This window comes from Perca flavescens, chromosome 16 (assembly GCF_004354835.1).
Source record: "Perca flavescens isolate YP-PL-M2 chromosome 16, PFLA_1.0, whole genome shotgun sequence".
Lineage (NCBI taxonomy): Eukaryota > Metazoa > Chordata > Actinopteri > Perciformes > Percidae > Perca > Perca flavescens.
Window position 1 is genome coordinate 796,546 of NC_041346.1, and position 22,330 is coordinate 818,875.

Below are 22,330 nucleotides of genomic sequence, written 5' to 3' on the forward strand. Positions count from 1 at the left end.
GTTTGTAATGCTATTTTTGAGGATTACAAATGTAGTTAATTTTCTTACATTTCTTTACTTATATCTTGTTTTTTTGTTTTGATTTTTATTCCCTTTTCCTACGAGGTGGATAGATTTAATCGATGCGAACGTGGGATAGGTATATAAGCTTTTGCTTCAGCCTAATCCGTTCAGTCACTATTTACTGTTTGAGTTTACACTGTGATATGTATATAATTATTGTTTTTATGATGACTGAATACAACTACTACTACTACTAAAACTACTACTACTACCAGGGTGAGACACCATGGCGCGGGCATCTGTAGATGGCACGCAAGGTTTGTTGCAGTATGCTCTGGATAGCCTGGCGGCTTTAACACTAAAAATCACTAAAGGAAGTCAACCAAAACGGAAGAACATCACCAGAAATGGGTCATTATCTACCATGGCTACACGCGCTGCACTGGAGCTCCTCTGCGATGGTAGATGCTAGATCGGATCCGCTAGAGGTGTCGACGTAAAAGGACATGCCTCGTGGCTCTCCTTATTCTGCCTGTAAATGGCTTACCCTGGAATTCTTACCCTAACCCTAACCCCCTAACCCTGATATTCTTATCCTAACCTTAACCCCTTAACCCTGGTATTCTTACCCCAACCTAACACCCTAACCCTGGTATTCTTACCCCAACCTGTTGTGCCAAAATGTGATACAACTTTTTTTAATTAAGTTATAGGAAATATACAAAGTACAACAAATATGATGCTAGATAATAAATTATATGTATTTTGCCTGAAATAAGGAAAGACCTTCTCCCTCCTTGGATCACCTTCAGTTGCCGCTGTACAGCCGCAACAGCTACAGATGGCTCACCGCTGTATAGCTGCAAAAGCCACGGCAGGCACCAAGCCAATGCCTTAAGCGTAGGCGTTCAAAATGCAAGATCAGCTAAATTACTTAATCTAGTGGAAAATCCCCAAAAATGGTGGCTAATTGAAGTTTTACACGTGTGTTTTGAAGGTGATCATTGGAGCGCACCTCAGGAGGAGGGTCTCTCTTTTGGATGATATAAGGTGAAACTAGACAAAGGAATCTTTAGCAAGCTTTACTTTTCTGAGACCTTGTTTTGGGACTTTTTCATACTTTGAAGAAAACTTGAAGAGAAGTTGACAAAGTGCAGCTGGCAATAAGGTCTGCGCCTATAAATCTGGCATTGGGTCGCGGACCTATATTTTATTTCAACATAACCCCCTAACCCTGATATTCTTCTGGGAGTTCAATCAGGAGAGACTTCATTTTGAGTTAACAATTATTCATTGACGTGCACAATAAAAAGTGATACCTGAGAAAAAGTCTTTGGCGATTAGACCTCATTGTCATTAAATTGCCACCGTGAAGTCATATTTTAAAGGGGGTTGAGAAACTATGAAGAGTGTAGGAAATCCCCCCAATGAAGCTTAGACCCTGGCGGTGGTGGTGATGACTGAAGAGGATGCTGAGATCTGATTGGATGAGAAGAGGAGCTCAGACCTGGCGCTGGAGATAACTGGAGGTGAATGGGGAGGAGGAGAACATTTAAATATTGACAGCAGAGATGTGATTGGCTGATAAAGATTGTGGCTAAATCTGGTTGGTTTAGCTAAAAGAGTAAACACCCCCAATCAGCTGATAAGGAGACGCAGGAGGAGAGGGAGAGAGAGGGGAATGAGAATGAGGGAGTGATAGTCTTCCTGGCTGAACTTACACTAAGCTTCTTTTTACAAAAAAGTGTTGCTGCTAGCTACCAATTAGACTTGGCGGCGGTGGCCAATTCACACACAACACATATCCCAACAATAGAACAGACGAGAGAAACGTATACATTCCTTTATTTACGCGCTATCTTGCGCTACTTGTTACTAAAGATGATCCTGTAATGACAGCTGTAAATCTAGGTTGGGTTACCCCTATTTTCTACCAGGCACGTCTGCGCTGCGTTCCAGAGGCGCCTACGGCCCCCAGTGAGAAATCTCAGGCACTCAAGTCAACGCTTGATCTTCCACCAGCTGCGCAACGGTGTGTCCCAGAAGTGTGCGTGAAGCGGCTCTCTGCTCCGCTAAAGATACACAGCAGGTCTCTTTTCACGTGAGCTGGAGGGCGTCAATTAACCAAAATCCCCCCACCCCCCCCAACAGTGGCAGTTTTTTGCATGGGCGAAGCAGGCAGCTGCCTGGGGCGGCATTTTTTCATGACACATGGGGGGGTGGCACGAGCACTTAAAAAAAGAAAAAAATCCTCTGCGCCGCGAAGTGGTTTTATATTATCTATCATTTCACTGTGTGGGGAATTGACAAATTGGCGCCCCCCTGCAGCTGCAAGCGCCCCTGCTTGCTGAGAAGGTGCCATGCACAGAATTTGTGTGAGAAGGGGAAAGGGGAGGGGGGCGTGGGGGACAGTTCACCTCTGGGTCTCCCAAATGGAACAGACAAGGGGGGGACCGGGGGATCCACTGTATAGAGCAATACTCTAATGGAATTAGTGGGCTAAAGTCAGTCACACCTCGACTTTCTTCCAAATAACGCACATTTTGCTGCTCGAAGGGGGTCTCACCCATGGTGTAATTCAATATAGAACCGCCACTGCCCCCCAATATCGTATATGTCTCCTCTACAACATTACGGATGACGCGAGATTCATCTTGGAGGCAGAAACATAATAAACAGATCCTTTTTATCAGGACAATGGCAGAAAAGAGAAGACATGGAGTTTAATTACAGGAATGGAAGGTAGACACTAGCTTAATAAACACCTGATTATTCTGGAAGTTCTTGTAGAGACAATAAAATCTGCGAGTCGCTCTGCTTCTGAGGCGCTCCAGGTGTGGTATGGCACGTGGCGGAGGACAGAACAAAACCGGAACGCAGCACAGACGCTCCCAGTGGAGAATGGGGGTAAGCGTTAGCGTATGAACATAAAAACAATGTGGATCTGTTGTCTTCTGCACACACGTGCCACATGATGGTTCACGCGCACAGCTGACATTTTATAGACCAAACAACTAATCGGTTAATCAAGAAAGTAATCAACATTAATTTATTATAATTTAGCAAAGAAAATAATCAGTTGCAGACCTAATCTACACTGTAGCTGAAAACCTGCAGGCCCACTCTCGATTGTTGAATTGGTGCTCGGAACATGTTTTATTGCGGCACAAATCTGACGGCATAAAAAAACTGTGAAAAGAATATCTCGGGATAAACTCGTTGATCTCGTTGGAAATATAAGACAGACGTGTTAAGCAGTTTGACAGGTGTCAGTAAAGTAGCAAAAACATATCTGTGAACCATTTATTTTATTTGTATGTTACAAACCACATGTATGATTCTTCATTTTCATACACTATGACATTTTGTACCTCAGAATCTCATCCATTTATCCTTTAGTACTGATGTCAATAAGGCACTAATTTTATTGATAATTTACCCCCCTAATCATTCTTAATCAGAAAGACTGTATATAGAACAGTTGATTAATTTATTATGTATCTATTAATTTAACCCAGATCTGTGTCATAACATTACAATCTGTTGAATTGATTCATTAAGATCTTTTAGATAAGGGGTTTCTTAGCAGTGTGTTTCAGCTGAAGGTGTGAGTGGTGAAATAAGGTTTGTTTCATAGTGATATGTTCAGGTTCACATTATTTATCTGATGTTTTGTTTAACAAAGAAATCTCAGAGACATTATTGTTCACAGTATTTGATCAACTCATCATGGCTTCGCTTTATGAACCAGGCGATGGCTTTTCATTCAGACTTCAGTAAATCATTGAACGTGACTGTAGGCTTGCTGGTTTCCGCTGAATATAATGCGCAGCAGCAAGCAGAGCTCAGTTCTATCTGTCTGTGTGCAACTGATTCCAGCTGAGTCATCCCTTCCTTACTTGGGGGGTTCTATAGCTTGCGTTCTCCGGCGACAATGCTCTTGTAAATACTGTCTGTTAGAGGAATGTAGCTCTCCTGCGGGTAGTCCAACACATAGAGAAGATCAGAGATGGTCGCGGGGTTGAAGCCGCTCCGAACCAGCTGGAACTTCTGCTGCTTGAAGGTGCTTGTCATTTCCATCTCCTCCTAAAGGGAAGAAACACCAGGATTCAGTCTGAAATAAATACGCTTTGAACACAACTGTTGAATGTTTTGTTGAAAATTCCAGTTGGGACCTACAGTGATACATCTACAGCGGCTACTTTAGGTGATTTTTCATTGCTCATAGCTGTGCATACCATTAGAGCATGCTGGCTCTAATGCTGTGCACACATTAGCTGTGTAAAGGCCCTGACACACCAACCCGATAATCAGCCGTTGGACAGTCTGGCGAGGTCGGTGACTCGAGTCTGTTCGGTGTGTTCCGTGCCGTCGTCAGTCGGAGGAGCTGTCTGCATCCATTTTGGCCGATTTGACTTGTTGAATCGGCCAGTGGGCGGTCGGACTCAATGACCAATCTGATTGGTGGAGTGCTAGCCCTTGACTAGCGAATCAGTGCTTCGTCCACAAGAAGAAGCCCGAGAGCTGCCAACGCCAGTATCTTCTTAATACTAGCCATGGTATTTTCTTCCGTTCAGCGAGTAATGACAACAACGATCCTTCTTGACTACTATCACCACTCTCTGATGAAAACAAGGACTGACGACAGCGTGCTTGAAGTCTAGAGAGATGTTCCGTCATTTCCGGTTTTCATTTTTTGGGCGACAATACAGATTAGTGCCGCCTGCTGTTATGGAGACGTATAATGTCTCGCGCACGCGCAGAACATACGCTCCAGTTGGCGTCGCTTAGGTGTGTTCCGAGGCACTTTTTGGACCTCGGGGAGCTGAATGATCAGTCCGATTGCCTTTTCTGCCGACGGTCGGCCATCGGGTTGGTGTGTCAGAGCCTTTAGAAACCGTTCCCTATCACAGAAATAGTTCCCTATATAGTGGGTTTGCCATTTTGTAGTGGTGTTCCAATTCTCCACGGTAAAGGTTCTGTTTTTTCCGCTGACAGACTCAGATTATTATTCTAAGTGTCTGACAACATTATGGGATGGTTTAGTTTAACATGAAACAGCCCCGAAATCCCCATCACCAAACCCACCAGACTCCATGTAAATAATCAGGACTTTTAGCGTGTATAGAGACAGCATATTTCCACCAGACTCCATGTAAATAATCAGGACTTTTAGTGTGTATAGAGCCAGCATATCTCCACCAGACTCCATGTAAATAATCAGTACATTTAGCGTGTATAGAGCCAGCATATCTCCACCAGACTCCATGTAAATAATCAGTACATTTAGCGTGTATAGAGCCAGCATATCTCCACCAGACTCCATGTAAATAATCAGGACTTTTAGCGTGTATAGAGACAGCATATTTCCACATGTAAATGGGTGAATTAAGGGTTTATTTCAACCAAATCAGAGTGGTTAGACGGACCAAGACGGCTTTTGAGCTTTCTGTTGACTTTGATTGAAGTGTGTTTTACGGTGATGAAAGTACTGTTTATTTTATTCCAGAATGTATCTGTGGTGTAGCCAGACCTATCTCCCCAGCTCTCTGGCAATGTGAGACTACGCTCACTACACTTTGCCCTAACCTTCATTCTGGACTACGTATCTGTCCATTGCACATACTATATTGTCTTTACATTCTGCACTCAATCCATTCATCCACCTTTTTCTTATTTCTAAACAGCTATTATGTATATATTTGTTTCGGTTTCTGTATTTATTGGTTATTCTTATTAATGTTGAATAGGTTTGTTTGTTTATGTATGCACCATTCACCAAGGCAAATGCCATGTTAAGTGTAACTCACTGTGGTGATAAACGCTTTTTTGATTCTTATTCTGATTTACATAGTTCCACATTTGTACAAGCTTTGTCCTGGATGGATGGAAACTCCACTATACACCGTGTTCCAAATTATTATGCAAATTATATTTTACACTGATTTTCCTAAATTGTCGATGCAAATGACAGTTAGTATAATTTTCAAGTCACCAACCGTTAAGTTAGAAGTCAAATTTCATTGAACATTGAACAGTTAATAATAATAATAATAATAATAATAATAACAATAACAATAATAACTAGAACTGCAAGCAGTTATGACGGGGCCCAAGCCTCCGATGCCAGTCGCCTCCGACGCCAGTCTCCCCCAATGACCCGCGAAGCTGCGCCAATGCAGGACCCGATGCCTTACGTAGGGGGGGGGGAAACGTCTGTGAATATCGAGAGGTTTGATGCACGAGGTCTGGGGTACTCTGCCATTGCAAATATAGTGGTTAACAGTTCATCTCCATGCATATACAGACTACTTTTAACAATTCTCACCTATAAACAAACTTCTTAACCCCCCTGACCACAGGGGACAGCAGAGAGAAATGAGAGAATGATTGAGAAGGTGGAGAGGGGGAGGCAGGTGTGGTGGTTGAAAGAACAGGGGAGGAGGTCAGGTTGTTGTAAATGGTGTCATAGGCGCCGATTGATGTTTTCCTCCGTGGGTGCTCACAGGCGCACGTCGTTTAAAAAAAAATAAATAGTCAAAAGTTGTTTGCATTTAGGAACCTTAGGAAATGGACAGCGGCCAACACGAACACACGCACCTATTAACTCGATAATAAAGCCGTAAAGTAGGCTTTCAACTCAGGACGGCGCCACTTCTCACAAATATTCCATTAACATTGATTAACAGGGCAAAACTCTTATATGTTGATTATAGCGCCCACTAATGGCCGATCTTTGCCAAATTTGGTACAAATCCTCAGAGCAGCATGCCGAACAAGCAATGCATCTACAGTTCTATATATTTGGAGTCATCCAGTGTAAAAATAAACATATTGAACATTATAACTCATAAAGGACAAACTATTAACATTTCTTACACACAGTGTATCAATCTTGGATGTAACAGTATGGATTAATTTCACAAAGACCCGAAAAACTCTGGACTTCTAGGCTGGATGCAAAACCTTCTGTAAGGGCTAGGAAGACAAAAAAAAACATCAGCAGAAAGGGACAACTGTTGGCTTTAAGCTCCAAAAGACTCTAAGTTTTCACTATTTATAACTATTAAGTTATGAAGTTATGAATCAGAAGTGCCGTTTGGCATTGTATACAACATGCTCGACCTCAGAAGGGGTAAAAAGGCTAAACTGGTATATGATGACTATAGTGCCCTCTATTGGCCGATCTTGGCCAAAATTGGTGCAGAGCCTCAAAGCGGCATGCCGAACGAGCACCACAAGTTTCGTGTTGATTGGTTTTACTTTGGCAGAGATATTGCAATTGCAAATTTCCCATTTAAATGCATTGAGTTATTGGACGAAACAAATAAACGTTGCTTATAGCGCCCCCCTAAAGGCCGATCTTCGCCACATTTGGTACAGAGCATCGTAGTGGAATGTTGAACAAGGATCTCAAGTTATTTGCTGATAAGATTAAATTTAACCGAGATATGATATGATACGTGTGTGGTAGCTAGCTAGGAAAATTTGTTTGGTTGTCAAATTGGCATACTTTAACGTAGCAAAATTCTTTCCATAACTTCTTGTCAGGTCCATCTGGACATGCTAACTACCAGGTTTCGTGCAGATCGGTCACAAAGCCTAGGACAAGTTCGAAAAAGTTGGTTTTGCACATTGCGCGATATTGCGAAAAAAAGTTTGTGCGGAAATGGGCGTGGCCTATATCAGGTAATTCAGCTTGATTCAAGGAACACGTGGATGTAAGAATTTCTAATGTGCGATGTGTATTGTGGGAGTTAATGACAAAAAAACATTATAGCGCCACCTAGTGGTCCACATGTGTAATTTTTGGTAGGTGTGATCCACGGCCCATTATCCATCTAACCTGTAAATTTAAAGTTGTTCACATTAGTGTAGGTGGTGAATCTAGACTTGGGTCCCATAGGCCACGCTCACTTTGACGCCTCAGGATTGGCCCTAGATGGTACCCATCAAATTTTGTATAAATCGGATGAGCCGTTCATGAGATATAAACTTTTTGTACTTGTAGCGCCCCCTAGTGACCAATTTTCGTAAAACGCATGTGCGACGTCCAGCGGGTCATGGCAAAGAAGAATTTAAAGTTTGCCGTGGATTTTTCACGCATAAAAGTCTAGGCGGAAATGGGCGTGGCCTATATCACGTGATTCAGTTGGATCCAGTGAACGCGTAGATGTATGGTTTTTGACTGTCGGAAGTACTGTGTGGGAGTTATAGGGCCAAATGCGTTTTTCTGCTATAGCGCCACCTAGTGGTGGAAATGGGTCAATGTTTGCGCCTGAGGTCCTTGCGGGGTTTTGGACCAGTCCTGAAAATTGCAACCCCCACCATGTACGGTTTAGTCTGCAGTCGGAGTTTTAGGCGGAGAAGAATAATAATAATCCTAATTTGGAACAGTGCATTTTGAGTTTAATTTTTGAAAAAAATCCTGTTTTCATTGGGTGGTTTCTTCAATGAAATTCGACTTATACCCTAACGGTTGGTGACGTGAAAATTATACTGATTGTCATTTGCATCGACTATTTAGGAAAATCTGTGTAAAATATAATTTGCATAATAATTTCGAACACGGTGTAGTCCTCTAATGAAGAACATTCATCAACAAAATCAAGATGCAGAATCAGTGTGTCAGCAGTAGTGCTGGGTATCGTTCAAAAGTTTTCAATACCAGTACCGATACCAATACCGTGACTTTGATACAGGGTCCTAAACAATACTTTTTTCAATACCAATTTTATAAAACATTACACGTTACAGTGCAAATCTTTTCATTGATTTGTCAACTACGCGAGTCGTCTCTGTGTAACGTAGAGTTTTTCCTGCGTGTCTCTACGACGTGTAACGCTAGACAGCCAATCACAGACATTATTAGATCTTGGTAGAAGCATGCTGATTGGCTCACTGACACTGATACTATACTATACTACTTAGGTATTTAAATTGGGTTTTGAGGTATTCGGTCGGTGCCTAACAAGTACTGAGTTGAGTACCCAGCCCTACTCAGCATGTCTTTGCTCTGTTACCTGAAGCCTTATGAACAGTGGACGAGCGTACGCTGGGATTTCCCTCAACACATGCTCAAACAGTTTCTTCCCATCGAAGGTGTGTCCCGGTCGTACAATCATGGCAGCCATGCCCGCTCTGCCCTCGTGCCCTGTGGACACAATATGGTTTACACTCATCATCATTCTCCAGCTCAGGGTTATTCATTATCAGGAATGATAACAGCACTTAATGGGAAACGATTGCAATAATAACGTTATTATATGTGGTACAGTATTAAGGGATGATTATTATGAAAACACCTATACTGGAAGCTTCCAAAGGCATGTTGGCTGATGGAGATGAGCAGTATTTGTAGGGCAAAGGGAGACTTAAACAAACCTTGTATTTCCACTCCGTATACATTGACTTCTTGGATAAAATCCACCAGCCCGAGAGTCTCTGTTACCTCTGTCGTTGCTACATTTTCACCCTTCCACCTGAAATCAGGGAAACAAGATGATGATTAACAGTGCAAGTGTGGTGTCCTAAATATAAAACTCAAAATGAAATAAAAAAACAGTGCAAGTGTTGTAGCCAAAAATACAGGGCGGATGCTGGAGCGTGGTTCCGTCACGACTTTATGTGTTCCCTCTCTGAAGTCCGCCTGCAGCTGATGAACTTGGTCTTTCAAAACCATGTTTTGTACTGTGGTGTCTATTTTTTATTTTTATATTTATTGTATTCCTACCACAGGCAATACAACTTTTTAACACTTCACAAACATACACTACTGGTCAAAAGTTTTAGAACACCCCAATTTGTCCAGGTTTTTATTGAAATTCATGCAGTTCAATGTCTTATTGTATTCTGAAATGAAAGAATAGAACAAATGAACAATTTAAGTTAAAAAAGAAATCATGGAATCAATTTATAAACCAAAATGTATTCTAAATTTTTGACTCATCAAAGTAGCCCCCTTTGGCAGATATAACAGCTGAACATACTTGTGGCATTCTTTCTACAATGGAAATCAAATATTCTTCAGAAAGTTCTTCCCAACTCTGTTGCAGAAGTTCCCATAAATGTGTGGCACTTGTAGGTTGCTTTGCTTTCACTTTTCTGTCCAGTTCATCCCAAACATTGCAAACATATCAATTCTACCCACTCTCTCCAAAGTAATGGAGGAAGTAGTATATACCAGACTCAGTGGCTATCTTCATAAACTAGATATTCTTGTTCCCTCTCAATACGGTTTTAGAAAAAAAAAAAAAAAGAGTACAACCTCTATGGCAATACTCGACCTAAAAGAACAAATACATGACTGCATTGAAGAGGGAAAATGTGGGGTTGGTATTTTCTTGGCCCTATCTAAAGCCTTTGATACCACTGACTTTGATATTTTATTGTACAAATTGCATCACTATGGTATCAGAGGTCTAGCACTTAAATGGTTCAGAAGTTATTTATACGACAAGGAACAGTATGTCCATGTCAATGATCATAACTCTACTTGTCAGCCAATGATCTTTGGGGTTGCCCAGGGTTCTATCTTAGGGCCACTCTTATTCATTTTATATATAAATGATTTCATAAATTCCTCTAATATATTTCATAAAATAATTTTTGCAGACGAAACAAATTTGTTTAAATCACACAGGAATCCACTTATTTTACAAGATATAGTAAACTCTGAGTTAACCAAAGTGGACTCCTGGTTAAAATGTAATACACTGTCATTAAATGTCAGCAAAACAAATTTCATTTTATTTAAATCATGTAATAAATTTAAAAACGCTGATCGCTGCCTGATTAAAATGAATGGGCAGGAGATAAAAAGAGTGTACTCCACTAAATTCCTGGTGGTCGTCATTGACGACTCACTCAATTTTAAATGTCATATTGACTATCTTGTAAATAAACTGTCTAAGTATGTTGGCTTGTTCTATAAGATCAGACATTTCCTTCCTCTGTCTGCCCTCCTTACGCTGTATGAAACTCTCTTTGAACCACACCTTAACTATTGTAATATGATATGGTGTAATACTTTCACCAGCCATCTTAAAAAACGTACAGTATATCCTTGCAAAAGAAAGTTATACAGGCTCTGTCCTGGGGCCTCATTTATAAAACTGTGCGTAGATTCTATTCTGAAAGATTTTGTGCGCAAAAAAGTCCGAATTTTCGTACGCAAAAACAATATTCTGATTTATAACACCTTGCGGCGCACACCGGTACACACTCTTGTCGTTATAAATAAAGACATGCTTTACCTTATGCGGTTGTGCACGAGCCTCACGCTCCTCCCAAGGTCGTGCCATATTTGTCTTAATAAGGTCCATGTTAATCAATCAGTGAATATTCCAGCCTTGAAAGGAGCCCTTGATCACCAATCACGAAATGGAAAAATGGGGAAAAACACCATTCAGTGATTGTGAGATCGATGTGCTCCTAACAGAGGTAGAATGTCGAAACAAAATCCTGTTTGGAAGCCTTAACCCTTGTGTAGTGTTCATATTATTGTTACACAGCCTTAATACTTACATACAGATTTGGCTCAATTACCAATGATATACATCATTTATGGTTCATATTTGCCATTTACCCTTGTGAAATCACATTTATGATCATATGATCATTTTCGTTTTTTGTGAGAAAGGAAATTCAATTATTAAAAAGGTAAAAAATAGAAACAAGATTTTGGATCATTATTGGTGCAAAACAGGTGAAAGTGCTTGAAATGTGACAATTTGGTAACTTGTACGGTAACTGTTTGGGAATAGCAGGTGAAGAAAGACAACATTTACACACAGACACCTACAATCAGACACGACCACATAAAGACGCACAGACACACACACACACACACACACACACACACACACACACACACACACACACACAAACAAACAACGCATTTCCCGGGGAGAGGAAGGGGAGAGCAGCACTGCACGGTGTGGGAGGATCCCCTGCCTCTCCCCGTTGCTGGCAGCCCCTCACCTGGCGCCGCGACCGGCTCTGGGTCGCCTTAGCAAGAACGGGATTGTTGGGTTCAGGAAAACAAAAACTGGGTTAGGTTTGGAAAACGGGCATACCATCGGAGTTCACTAAAACGCAGTCTACAAAACCTTGGGAGCATTACGCACGATCACACGTGTGGTCAAAAGTTGGAAAACTGGGAACATTTTTACTCATGGAAATTCTTTATAAATCCCGACTATTGCGAGGAATGTTGCAACGACAAATTTCACCCTGCTTCACGCAACTTTTTCTTGCGTAACAGGTTTTATAAATGAGGCCCCTGGTCAGAAATAAATTCCCCCACCTCTATTTCACCGTTTTGAGTTACTAAGACTGACTGAGTTAAATGAATATCATAATGCCTGTCTGAGTAGTCTTGTTCCCATCTCCAGCCCCCAGCATACATACCAAACGAGAATCAAACCACTTATATTAGGTAAATGTCGCAGACATGTGCGCGCCAGTATGAGTGTTGTCTGTAGGGGGCTGCAGATTTGGAATGGGATTGATGAAGGCCTCAAGGTGCTGCCCTCTATCTCCAACTTCAAAAGACAACTAAAAAAATATTTTTTATTAACCTATATCTAATATAAAACAGTTTTCTCATGGACTACTGGGATGTATGTGTATGTAATGTAATGTATGTACTGGTGCGCCTCTTTGCGTGCATCTGCTCATCATCATCTGTGGTAATTGTGTATTCTATAGTCTGTACCACTACCCTTTCATGACTCATGGGCCCCCACCTATAAGCTTTTCTAGCTTTTTTGGGGGACCCATCCACTCTACCCAATTGATCTTGTACCCCAGCTGTATTATTGTAATGTTTGAAGCGGTATTGTGAATAAATAAATAAAATAAATAAATAAATAAAATAAAAACCGGCTCAATGGGGTCTAAGTCTGGTGACTGTGCTGGCCACTCCATGTTTTTAAGCTTACCATCTTGTTCTCTTTTGCTAAGGTAGTTCTGGCATAGCTTGGACTTATGTTTTGGGTCATTATCTTGCTGTAGGATGAACCCCTGACCAACTAGGCACATACCAGAGGGTATTGCATGGTGCTGCAAAATGCTGTGGTAGTATGCTCATGAGTATGGTGAGCAGGATAACTTTCCCTTTGGGGAATATAAAGACTATCTGTGTTCCAGAAGCATTACTTTTAGTGTGTACTGCAGCTGTCCTTACAAAGTGTGTACTGTTGCATGGCAGAATGCATACAGTTGGGGCACATTACTTCACCCTAACATTGCGCCGTAAACTCTCTTGCTCATATATCCATCGAGACCATGTAAACATCTTTCCAGAGTTTCTGTTATAAATGTGTTGTCGTTAGGCTGAACAGCACCATAGGGTGTTGTCTTTGGGTCAACTTTGACCCGTTTCCAAAGTTTTTAATATCAGAAATATGGGTTTCTTTCAAGCAAAATGCCCAACAATAACATGGATGTACATTGTATGGAACCCAAACAACATTTACATTTTTTTTTTTATTATTTCCATTAAATTTGGGGTGTTTTATTTAATTTTATAGCATATAAAAATGTTTAAATGGTTTCAAAACCGTATCCTGACTAAACTTTGACAGTCAGTGATGCACTCAATATCCTCTGATCTTAATTAATAGTCAAAATATTCATAATTTCTGCTTTTTTTAAACTCAAAATTTGGTATAATGTCATATAAATTAGGTTTATTGACTATGAATTTAAAAGAAGTAACAAAAAAAAAGCATCGAAAAAAAAGGGACAAAAACATCGGAAAAGGCTCCCCCCAAAAAATAAATAATAATATATAAAGTTCATGGTCGACGGGAAGACAACACGAGGGTTAGAGGTGGCGGTGTACGGTTGGTACCTGCAGTAAATCTTATCCAACTGTACCTGAAGGTGTCGCCCACTCGGTCCCTGAAACAGATGAAGCCCTCCTGATCTTCAGCCATGAGGTCGCCCGTGTTAAAGTAGGCGTCTCCCTTCACAAACACGTTTCTCATCAGCTTCTTCTCCGTTAGTTGCTTGCTCCCAGCGTAGCCAAAGAACGGGCTGGTGGCGCTCACCTTGGACAGCAAAAGCCCCGTCTCGCCTGAGAAGAGATATGGGACAGAAAGTCCCAAATCAATACACAATCATTGTCAGGTGAAGTCAACTTTCAAAGAATAACAAGAAAGGCAATCCTGTTGTGGAAATGTTCTTTGAGTTGCACTCTTACCCCTTTCCACTCGCTGACAGAAACCATTCTGATCTGTCACTGGTTCATCTTTCACCATGTCATACTTTATCAGATCATACTTGAACAGGAACTACACCAAAAACAAGAGAAACAATCATTGCATTGGGCAGTGGCATTACAACCTAATCTAACTAATGGAACAATCACCCACTAATCAGCTTCAGGTTACCAGATATTTTTCATAGCACACATTTGAACACTGACTGGACAGTAGGCCTGGGCCGCTGAGAGATTCTGACCGTTTGATAACCTTCAGCAAAAACATTGCGGCTTCACGGTATCGCAATTACAGCTTTAAATTTTTTTGAAATGTCTGGGTAAAAACAATAACTTTATATCCATTCAACACAATGTATTTGATTTTAAAACACACTGCACACAGGCAGGGAGAGGGATTTCTAAACTGCGCTTTCTGTCCTTCCGATTCATAAAAAACAGTTCATACCACAGGGACGGTATGATGGGAACTTTTAGTGGTTTTGAAACCGTAACTTTTTCAAACTGGTAACCAGCCCATGCCTACTGGAAAGAAGCAGGGCTCTAGAGTGCGACCAATTTGGTCACACATGCGGCCAAAATTTGTAAGGGTTCCTAAGTCGCACCGGTGCACCTAACGTCCTCGCATCCGCTGCCTCTCCACGAACGAAGCAATGTCATTTCTATCGATATGGTTTAATGTTGCGTTACATGACCCATTCCTTCTGTAAAGCCATGCCTGTGTTTGGATCTCTCCTCCGCCCGCCCCCATTCACACACACTTAAACCTGCATTCTATCTGAATTCCTGCAGGGGGCGACACGTGCGGTTGCAAAAGGAGTTTGATTTCTGTAGACGTCTATGAGAAAGTGACCCACTTCTCACTTGATTTATTACCTCAGTAAACATTTTCATAATGAGTTTATGGTCTCAATCGCTAGTTTTAAGTGTTCTGCAACACAGAATGATGTTCATTTTTTTTCTTGTTGATTTTAAAATCAGCGATAAAGCGGGGGTGTTTTAGGGCGTGGCTATGATGTGATTGCCAATGAAAGTGTGTAACGTAACGTGGCTCCTCCCTCTCGTCTAAAATCATCACATCACCAACCAGGATGGCTGCGCCAGCAACAGCAAACTCAACGACTCATAGCAGATCTCCACAAACCAATGGGTGACGTCACACATGCTCTGTCCATTACTATTATACAGTCTACGGTAAGGAAGCAGGCTGGGGGGGGTTCAATCAAACACAGGACTTTCAAAACACTTAATCAACCTTGATTTTTTTAAATTTAGCAGTTTAAATTCAGAATTGTCCAGTCATGCCTATAATCGACTGTTCCTTGAATCATATGGGTGGGAGGTGGGCGCTGTAGGTCATAGATCATGGAAAGTGAAACTTAAATCTGTCATGGGGCAGTTGTATTTACTCACATTAAAAAGATGTATTAGGTCGCCCGGTTTGCTCAGTTGGTAGAGCGTGCGCCGATATATAAAGGTTTACTCCTCGACGCAGCGGCCACGGGTTTGACTCCAACCTGCGGCCCTTTGCTGCATGTCATTCCCCCCTCTCTCTCCCCTTTCATGTCTTCAGCTGTCCTGTCAAATAAAGGCCTAAAAATGCCCAAAAATAAATAAATAAAAAAGATTTATGAAAAGCCTCAAAGATTCACGGCGAGACGAAACCGATTTCAAACGTTGCAAGGAAAAGTTGAAGCGGTCAGAACCGGTCCGGAGGCTCAACGAACGCCCGCCAGCACGGTATACGGTGGAGGGACCTAGAGAGCGACTGAAGAGAGCGAGCGTCGTTAAAACAAAGCAGTGAATCAGAGAAATAAAACGTTTTTCCGTTTCATCACTAGAAATGCAGCTGTAGCAAGCATCTTACTATCACTAACATTATCCACATTCATATTTATTATTATCATATTCATATATTTGGTCTTTCTGGCTCAGTACAAAAGTGGTTTGAGTCTTATTTAAAGAATAGGGACTACTTTGTGTCTATAGGTAATTATACATCTGAGCATACAAATATGAAATATTATCAATATTCAGTATCAGTACTCTTATATATAATATATATCAAATATGGTTCCCCAAGGCTCAGTTCTGGGGCCTTTCCTGTTTAACATCTACATGCTTCCACTGGCTCAGATTATGGAAAACAATAAAATAAGTTACCATAGTTATGCGGATGACACACACATTTACATAACCTTATCACCAGGGAACTATAGCCCAATACAACAATTAAATATGTGCATTGAACAGATTAACGACTGGATGTGCCAGAATTTTTTTTAATTAAATGACGAAAAAACTGAGGTGGTTGTTTTTGGAGCAAAAGAGGAACGATTGAAAGTCAGCACTCAGCTTCAAACGACAATGTTAAAAACAACAGACAAAGCCAGAAATCTTGGAGTAGTCATGGACTCAGAGCTGAATTTTAAAAGCCACATTAACATAATTAAAAAATCAGCCTATTATCACCTTAAAAATATATCAAGGGTTAAAGGACTTATGTCTCAGCGGGATCTGGAAAAACTTGTCCATGCTTTTATCTTCAGTAGACTTGACTACTGCAACGGTGTCTTTACAGGTCTCCCTAAAAAATCAATCAGACAGCTGCAGCTGATTCAGAACGCTGCTGCTCGAGTCCTCACTAAAACCAAGAAAGTGGATCACATCACTCCAGTTCTGAAGTCTCTACACTGGCTTCCAGTGCCTCAAAGAATTGATTTCAAAATACTTTTGCTGGTTTATAAATCACTAAATGGTTTAGGGCCAAAATACATTTCTGATCTGCTGCTACACTATGACCCACCCAGACCTCTCAGGTGGTCTGGGACAGGTCTACTTGTTGTCCCCAGAGTCAGAACTAAACAGGGGGAAGCAGCGTTCAGTTTTTATGCTCCACATATCTGGAACAAACTCCCAGAAACCTGTAGGTCCGCTGCAACTCTCAGTTCTTTTAAATCTAAGCTAAATACCTATCTTTTTGATGTTGCTTTTCTTTAAATAATCTATTTTATTAGCTTTAATTTCTTATACTGCACTGTAACTTTTATTCTTATACTGCACTATCAATTTTATTCTTGTCTTTAATGTTTTTAATTTGTTTATTAATGTTTTTAAATTGTTTCTAATTGTTTTCTATCCATCCATCCATCTTCGTCCGCTTATCCGGTGTCGGGTCGCGGGGGGAGCAGCTCCAGCAGGGGACCCCAAACTTCCCTTTCCCGAGCAACATTAACCAGCTCCGACTGGGGATCCTGAGCGTTCCCAGGCCAGGTTGGAGATATAATCCCTCCACCTAGTCCTGGGTCTTCCCCGAGGCCTCCTCCCAGCTGGACGTGCCTGGAACACCTCCCTAGGGAGGCGCCCAGGGGGCATCCTTACCAGATGCCCGAACCACCTCAACTGGCTCCTTTCGACGCAAAGGAGCAGCGGATCTACTCCGAGCTCTTCACGGATGACTGAGCTTCTCACCCTATCTCTAAGGGAGACGCCAGCCACCCTCCTGAGGAAACCCATTTTGGCCGCTTGTACCCTGGATCTCGTTCTTTCGGTCATGACCCAGCCTTCATGACCATAGGTGAGGGTAGGAACGAAAACTGACCGGTAGATCGAGAGCTTTGCCTTCTGGCTCAGCTCTCTTTTCGTCACAACGGTGCGATAGATTGAATGCAATACCGCACCCGCTGCGCCGATTCTCCGACCAATCTCCAGCTCCATTGTCCCCTCACTCGCGAACAAAACCCCAAGGTACTTGAACTCCTTCACTTGGGGTAAGGACTCATTCCCTACCTGGAGAAGGCATTCCATCGGTTTCCTGCTGAGAACCATGGCCTCCGATTTAGAGGTGCTGATCCTCATCCCAACCGCTTCACACTCGGTTGCGAACCGATCCAGTGAGTGCTGAAGGTCGCAGGCCGATGATGCCATCAGGACCACATCATCTGCAAAGAGCAGCGATGAGATCCCCAGCCCACCAAACTGCAACCCCTCCCCACCCCGATTACGCCTCGATATCCTGTCCATAAATATTACAAACAGGATTGGTGACAAAGCGCAGCCCTGGCGGAGGCCAACCCTCACCTGAAACGAGTCCGACTTACTACCGAGAACCCGGACACAGCTCTCACTTTGGTCATACAGAGATTGGATGGCCCTGAGTAGAGACCCCCTCACCCCATACTCCCGCAGCACCTCCCACAGTATCTCCCGGGGGACCCGGTCATACGCCTTCTCCAAATCCACAAAACACATGTAGACCGGTCCTTGCGAGAGTGAAGAGCTGGTCCGTTGTTCCACAACCAGGACGGAATCCGCATTGCTCCTCCTCAACCCGAGGTTCGACTATCGGCCGAACCCTCCTTTCCAGCACCTTGGAGTAGACTTTACCAGGGAGGCTGAGAAGTGTGATACCCCTATAATTGGCACACACCCTCTGGTCCCCCTTTTTAAAAAGGGGAACCACCACCCCAGTCTGCCACTCCTTTGGCACCGTCCCAGACTTCCATGCAATGTTGAAGAGGCGTGTCAACCAGGACAGCCCCTCCACACCCAGAGCCTTGAGCATTTCTGGACGGATCTCATCAATCCCCGGGGCTTTGCCACTGTGTAGTTGTTTGACTACATCATTGACTTCCGCCTGGGAAAATCGACAACAATCCCCCGTTATCCTCCAGCTCTGCCTCTAACATAGAGGGCGTATTAGTCAGATTCAGGAGTTCCTCAAAGTGCTCCTTCCACCGCCCTATTACCTCCTCAGTTGAGGTCAACAGTGTCCCATCCTTACTGTACCCAGCTTGGATGGTTCCCCGCTTCCCCCTCCTGAGGTGGCGAACAGTTTTCCAGAAGCACTTTGGTGCCGACCGAAAGTCCTTCTCCATGTCTTCTCCAAACTTCTCCCACACCCACTGCTTTGCCTCTTTCACGGCAGAGGCTGCAGCCCTTCGGGCCCTTCGGTACCCTGCAACTGCCTCCGGAGTCCTCCGGAATAACATATCCCGGAAAGACTCCTTCTTCAGTCGGACGGCTTCCCTGACCACTGGTGTCCACCACGGTGTTCGTGGGTTACCGCCCCTTGAGGCACCTAAGACCCTAAGACCACAGCTCCTCGCCGCAGCTTCAGCAATGGAAACTTTGAAGATTGTCCACTCGGGTTCAATGCCCCCAGCCTCCACAAGGATGCACGAAAAGCTCCGCCGGAGGTGTGAGTTGAAAGTCTGTCGGACAGGGGCCTCCTCCAGACGTTCCCAATTTACCCGCACTACACGTTTGGGCTTACCAAGTCTGTCCAGAGTCTTCCCCCACCCCCTGACCCAACTCACCACCAGATGGTGATCGGTTGACAGCTCTGCCCCTCTCTTCACACGAGTGTCCAAAACATACGGCCTCAGATCAGATGAAACGATTATGAAATCGATCATTGACCTTCGGCCTAGGGTGCTCTGGTACCAGGTACACTTATGAGCATCCCTATGTTCGAACATGGTGTTCGTTATAGACAATCCATGACTAGCACAGAAGTCCAACAACAAACAACCACTCTGGTTTAGATCAGGGAGGTCGTTCCTCCCAATCACGCCTCTCCAGGTGTCTCCATCATTGCCCACGTGTGCGTTGAAGTCCACCCCAGCAGAACAATGGAGTCCCCCACTGGAGCCCCATGCGGGACTCCAGTCAAGGTCTCCAAGAAGGCCGAATACTCCGAACTCCTGTTTGGTGCATATGCACAAACAACAGTCAGAGTTTTCCCCCCCACAACCAGCAGGCGTAGGGAGCCGACCCTCTCGTCCACCGGGGTAAACTCCAACACAGCGGCGCTCAGCCGGGGGCTTGTGAGTATCCCCACACCCGCCCAGCGCCTCACACCCTGGGCAACTCCGGAGAAGAAAAGAGTCCAACCCCTATCCAGGAGTATGGTTCCAGAACCAAGATCTAACCGGTAGCGCTCCACCTCCCGCACCAGTTCCGGCTCCTTCCCCCACAGAGTGGTGACGTTCCACGTCCCCAGAGCCAGTGTCTGCCGTCCGGGTCTGGTCCGTCGAGGCCCCTGACCTTCACTGCCACCCATGTGGCATCGCACCCGACCCCAACGGTTCCTCCCACAGGTAGTGGGCCCATGGGCTGGAGAGATGAGAGCCACGTAGCTTGTTCGGGCTGTGCCCGGCCGGGCTCCGTGGCAAACCCGGCCACCAGGCGCTCGCCGACGAGCCCGCCGTCTGGGCCTGGCTCCAGACGGGGGCCCCGGGCTTCCTCCGGGCAGGGTCACTCCATCTCTACCTTGCTTATTCATTGGGGTTTTTGAACCATTCTTTGTCTGGCCCCTCACCTGAGACCACTTTGCCTTGGGAGACCCTACCAGGAGCACAAAGCTCCAGACAACACAGCCCTCAGGTTCACAGAGACACACAAACCTCTCCACCACGATAAGGTGATGGTTCACGGAGAATTGTTTTCTAACTGCTCTTTAATGTTTTATGTAAAGCACTTTGAATTGCCCTGTTGCTGAAATGTGCTCTACAAATTAAGCTGCCTTGCCTGCCTTGCCTTTAGACGCAACAGATGATACCCAGCTTCAGAAAAAAGCCTGGAAGTCAGAAGTTCAGTTCAGTTCAATTTTATTTATATAGCAAGTTTAAAAACAACCTCAGTTGACCAAAGTGCTTAACATGCTCCAAAAGCAACGAGACAATAAACACAAACAAAGCACAATGTACAATACAAAATAACTGACAGTAGAAAAAGAATAAGGTCAATAAGGTCAATATATCAAAGCTCAACTTGAATTGAAAGCCAATGAATAATAGTGGGTCTTAAGCATGGACTTGAACGTTTCAATGGTCCGAGCTGTTCTTACATGAACAGGTAAACTATTCCAGAGGTTTGGAGCAGCCACTGAAAAGGCTCGCTCACCTTTGGTTCTTAACCTGGATCTGGGCACATTGAGGAGCATCTGATTGGACGACCTCAGTGCTTTGACAGGCGTGTGGACATGTAAGAGCTCCGATAAGTAAGAAGGCGACAACCCATTTAAGATCTTAAAAACAATTAATACAATTTTAAATTCAATCCTGAAACAAACAGGAAGCCAGTGGAGCGTGGCCAAAACCGGTGTAATATGGTCACGCTTTTTAGTCCCGGTTAAAAGTTGAGCTTCTGCGTAGGAAGTTAGGAAGGAAGTACAAAAAGTTGTTGCTATGGAGATGATACACCATCTCATCTCGTCTCATTGGTGTAAACTGGCAACTTTCAGGATGCTGCAGACCGGCGCGTTGCAAGGAGCTGCAAGTTCCAACTAGTCTCGAACCTTTGGTCTGATCTGGACTTTGCGCCTCTGCGAAGATTTCTTTCTCTTTCAATCGAAGCATGGAATATTCAAATATGCAGGTTCACCCCTATTTAAATCACCTAAGTCAAGCAACCAGGGTGTGTGACATGGGACATTTACTACTTTTTTTTCATCCCGTCTTCACTTCTTGCAGAACTCACACCTTTAGGCTACAAAGTACTCACCCTGTAGAAGAAGTTAGAGCGGCCCACGGTTCCAATCTTGCCAACGTGGTTCATGAAACACAGGTTTCCCTCGGTGGAGCCGTACACCTCGCACATTTGAATGTTCCCAAAGCGACTGTGGAACTCCCGCCAGACGTCCTGCCGCAGACCGTTCCCGACTCCCATCCGCACCTTGTGAACCTTATCTTCGTCTGTCTGATGCGGGGAAAAGGATGGGATGACATTAGCTCAATAGATCCGACTGCTGACAACTAACCATTTCTCAATGAACAAATGAAAAATTAGGGAAAATAATTCAATGTTAATACACATTCTGATTAAGCTGACACAATGGGATATAGAGGGAAATGTCAGTTAGGGCCTGTGTCCATATAGCATCTTTTTTTGGAGCACCAGCGTCTTTTTTCAATTGTTCTCAGTGAGGACAGTCAGTCAGTGAAACGTCACAGCAAAATACAGCCTGGTATGTGCTGGAAATCAGTTGCAAAAATGAAAAGAATGTTTGACAAACCAGCTGCTTATAGATAATTCAATGTTATCAATATACCTTTCAAAGCAAAGAGAATGTTTTTTATGCAAATGAGGCTTTGTCAA

The 22,330-nt window shown here is 43.4% G+C and overlaps 1 protein-coding gene across 1 annotated transcript in view; it reads right to left on the reverse strand.

The window, feature by feature from the left end:
* Window positions 1-3,296: 3,296 nt before the first annotated feature.
* The window catches only part of slc27a6 (solute carrier family 27 member 6), a 50,426-nt gene continuing 31,392 nt past the window's right edge, over window positions 3,297-22,330 (reverse strand). Inside the window, exons 5-10 of the mRNA XM_028602388.1 lie at window positions 21,737-21,931; window positions 14,213-14,303; window positions 13,888-14,086; window positions 9,388-9,485; window positions 9,027-9,157; window positions 3,297-4,089 (exon numbers count right to left, since the gene is read on the reverse strand). Of these exons, the coding sequence (XP_028458189.1) occupies window positions 3,913-4,089; window positions 9,027-9,157; window positions 9,388-9,485; window positions 13,888-14,086; window positions 14,213-14,303; window positions 21,737-21,931 (891 nt within the window). The 3' untranslated portion in view covers window positions 3,297-3,912. The remainder of the gene's footprint in view (window positions 4,090-9,026; window positions 9,158-9,387; window positions 9,486-13,887; window positions 14,087-14,212; window positions 14,304-21,736; window positions 21,932-22,330) is intronic.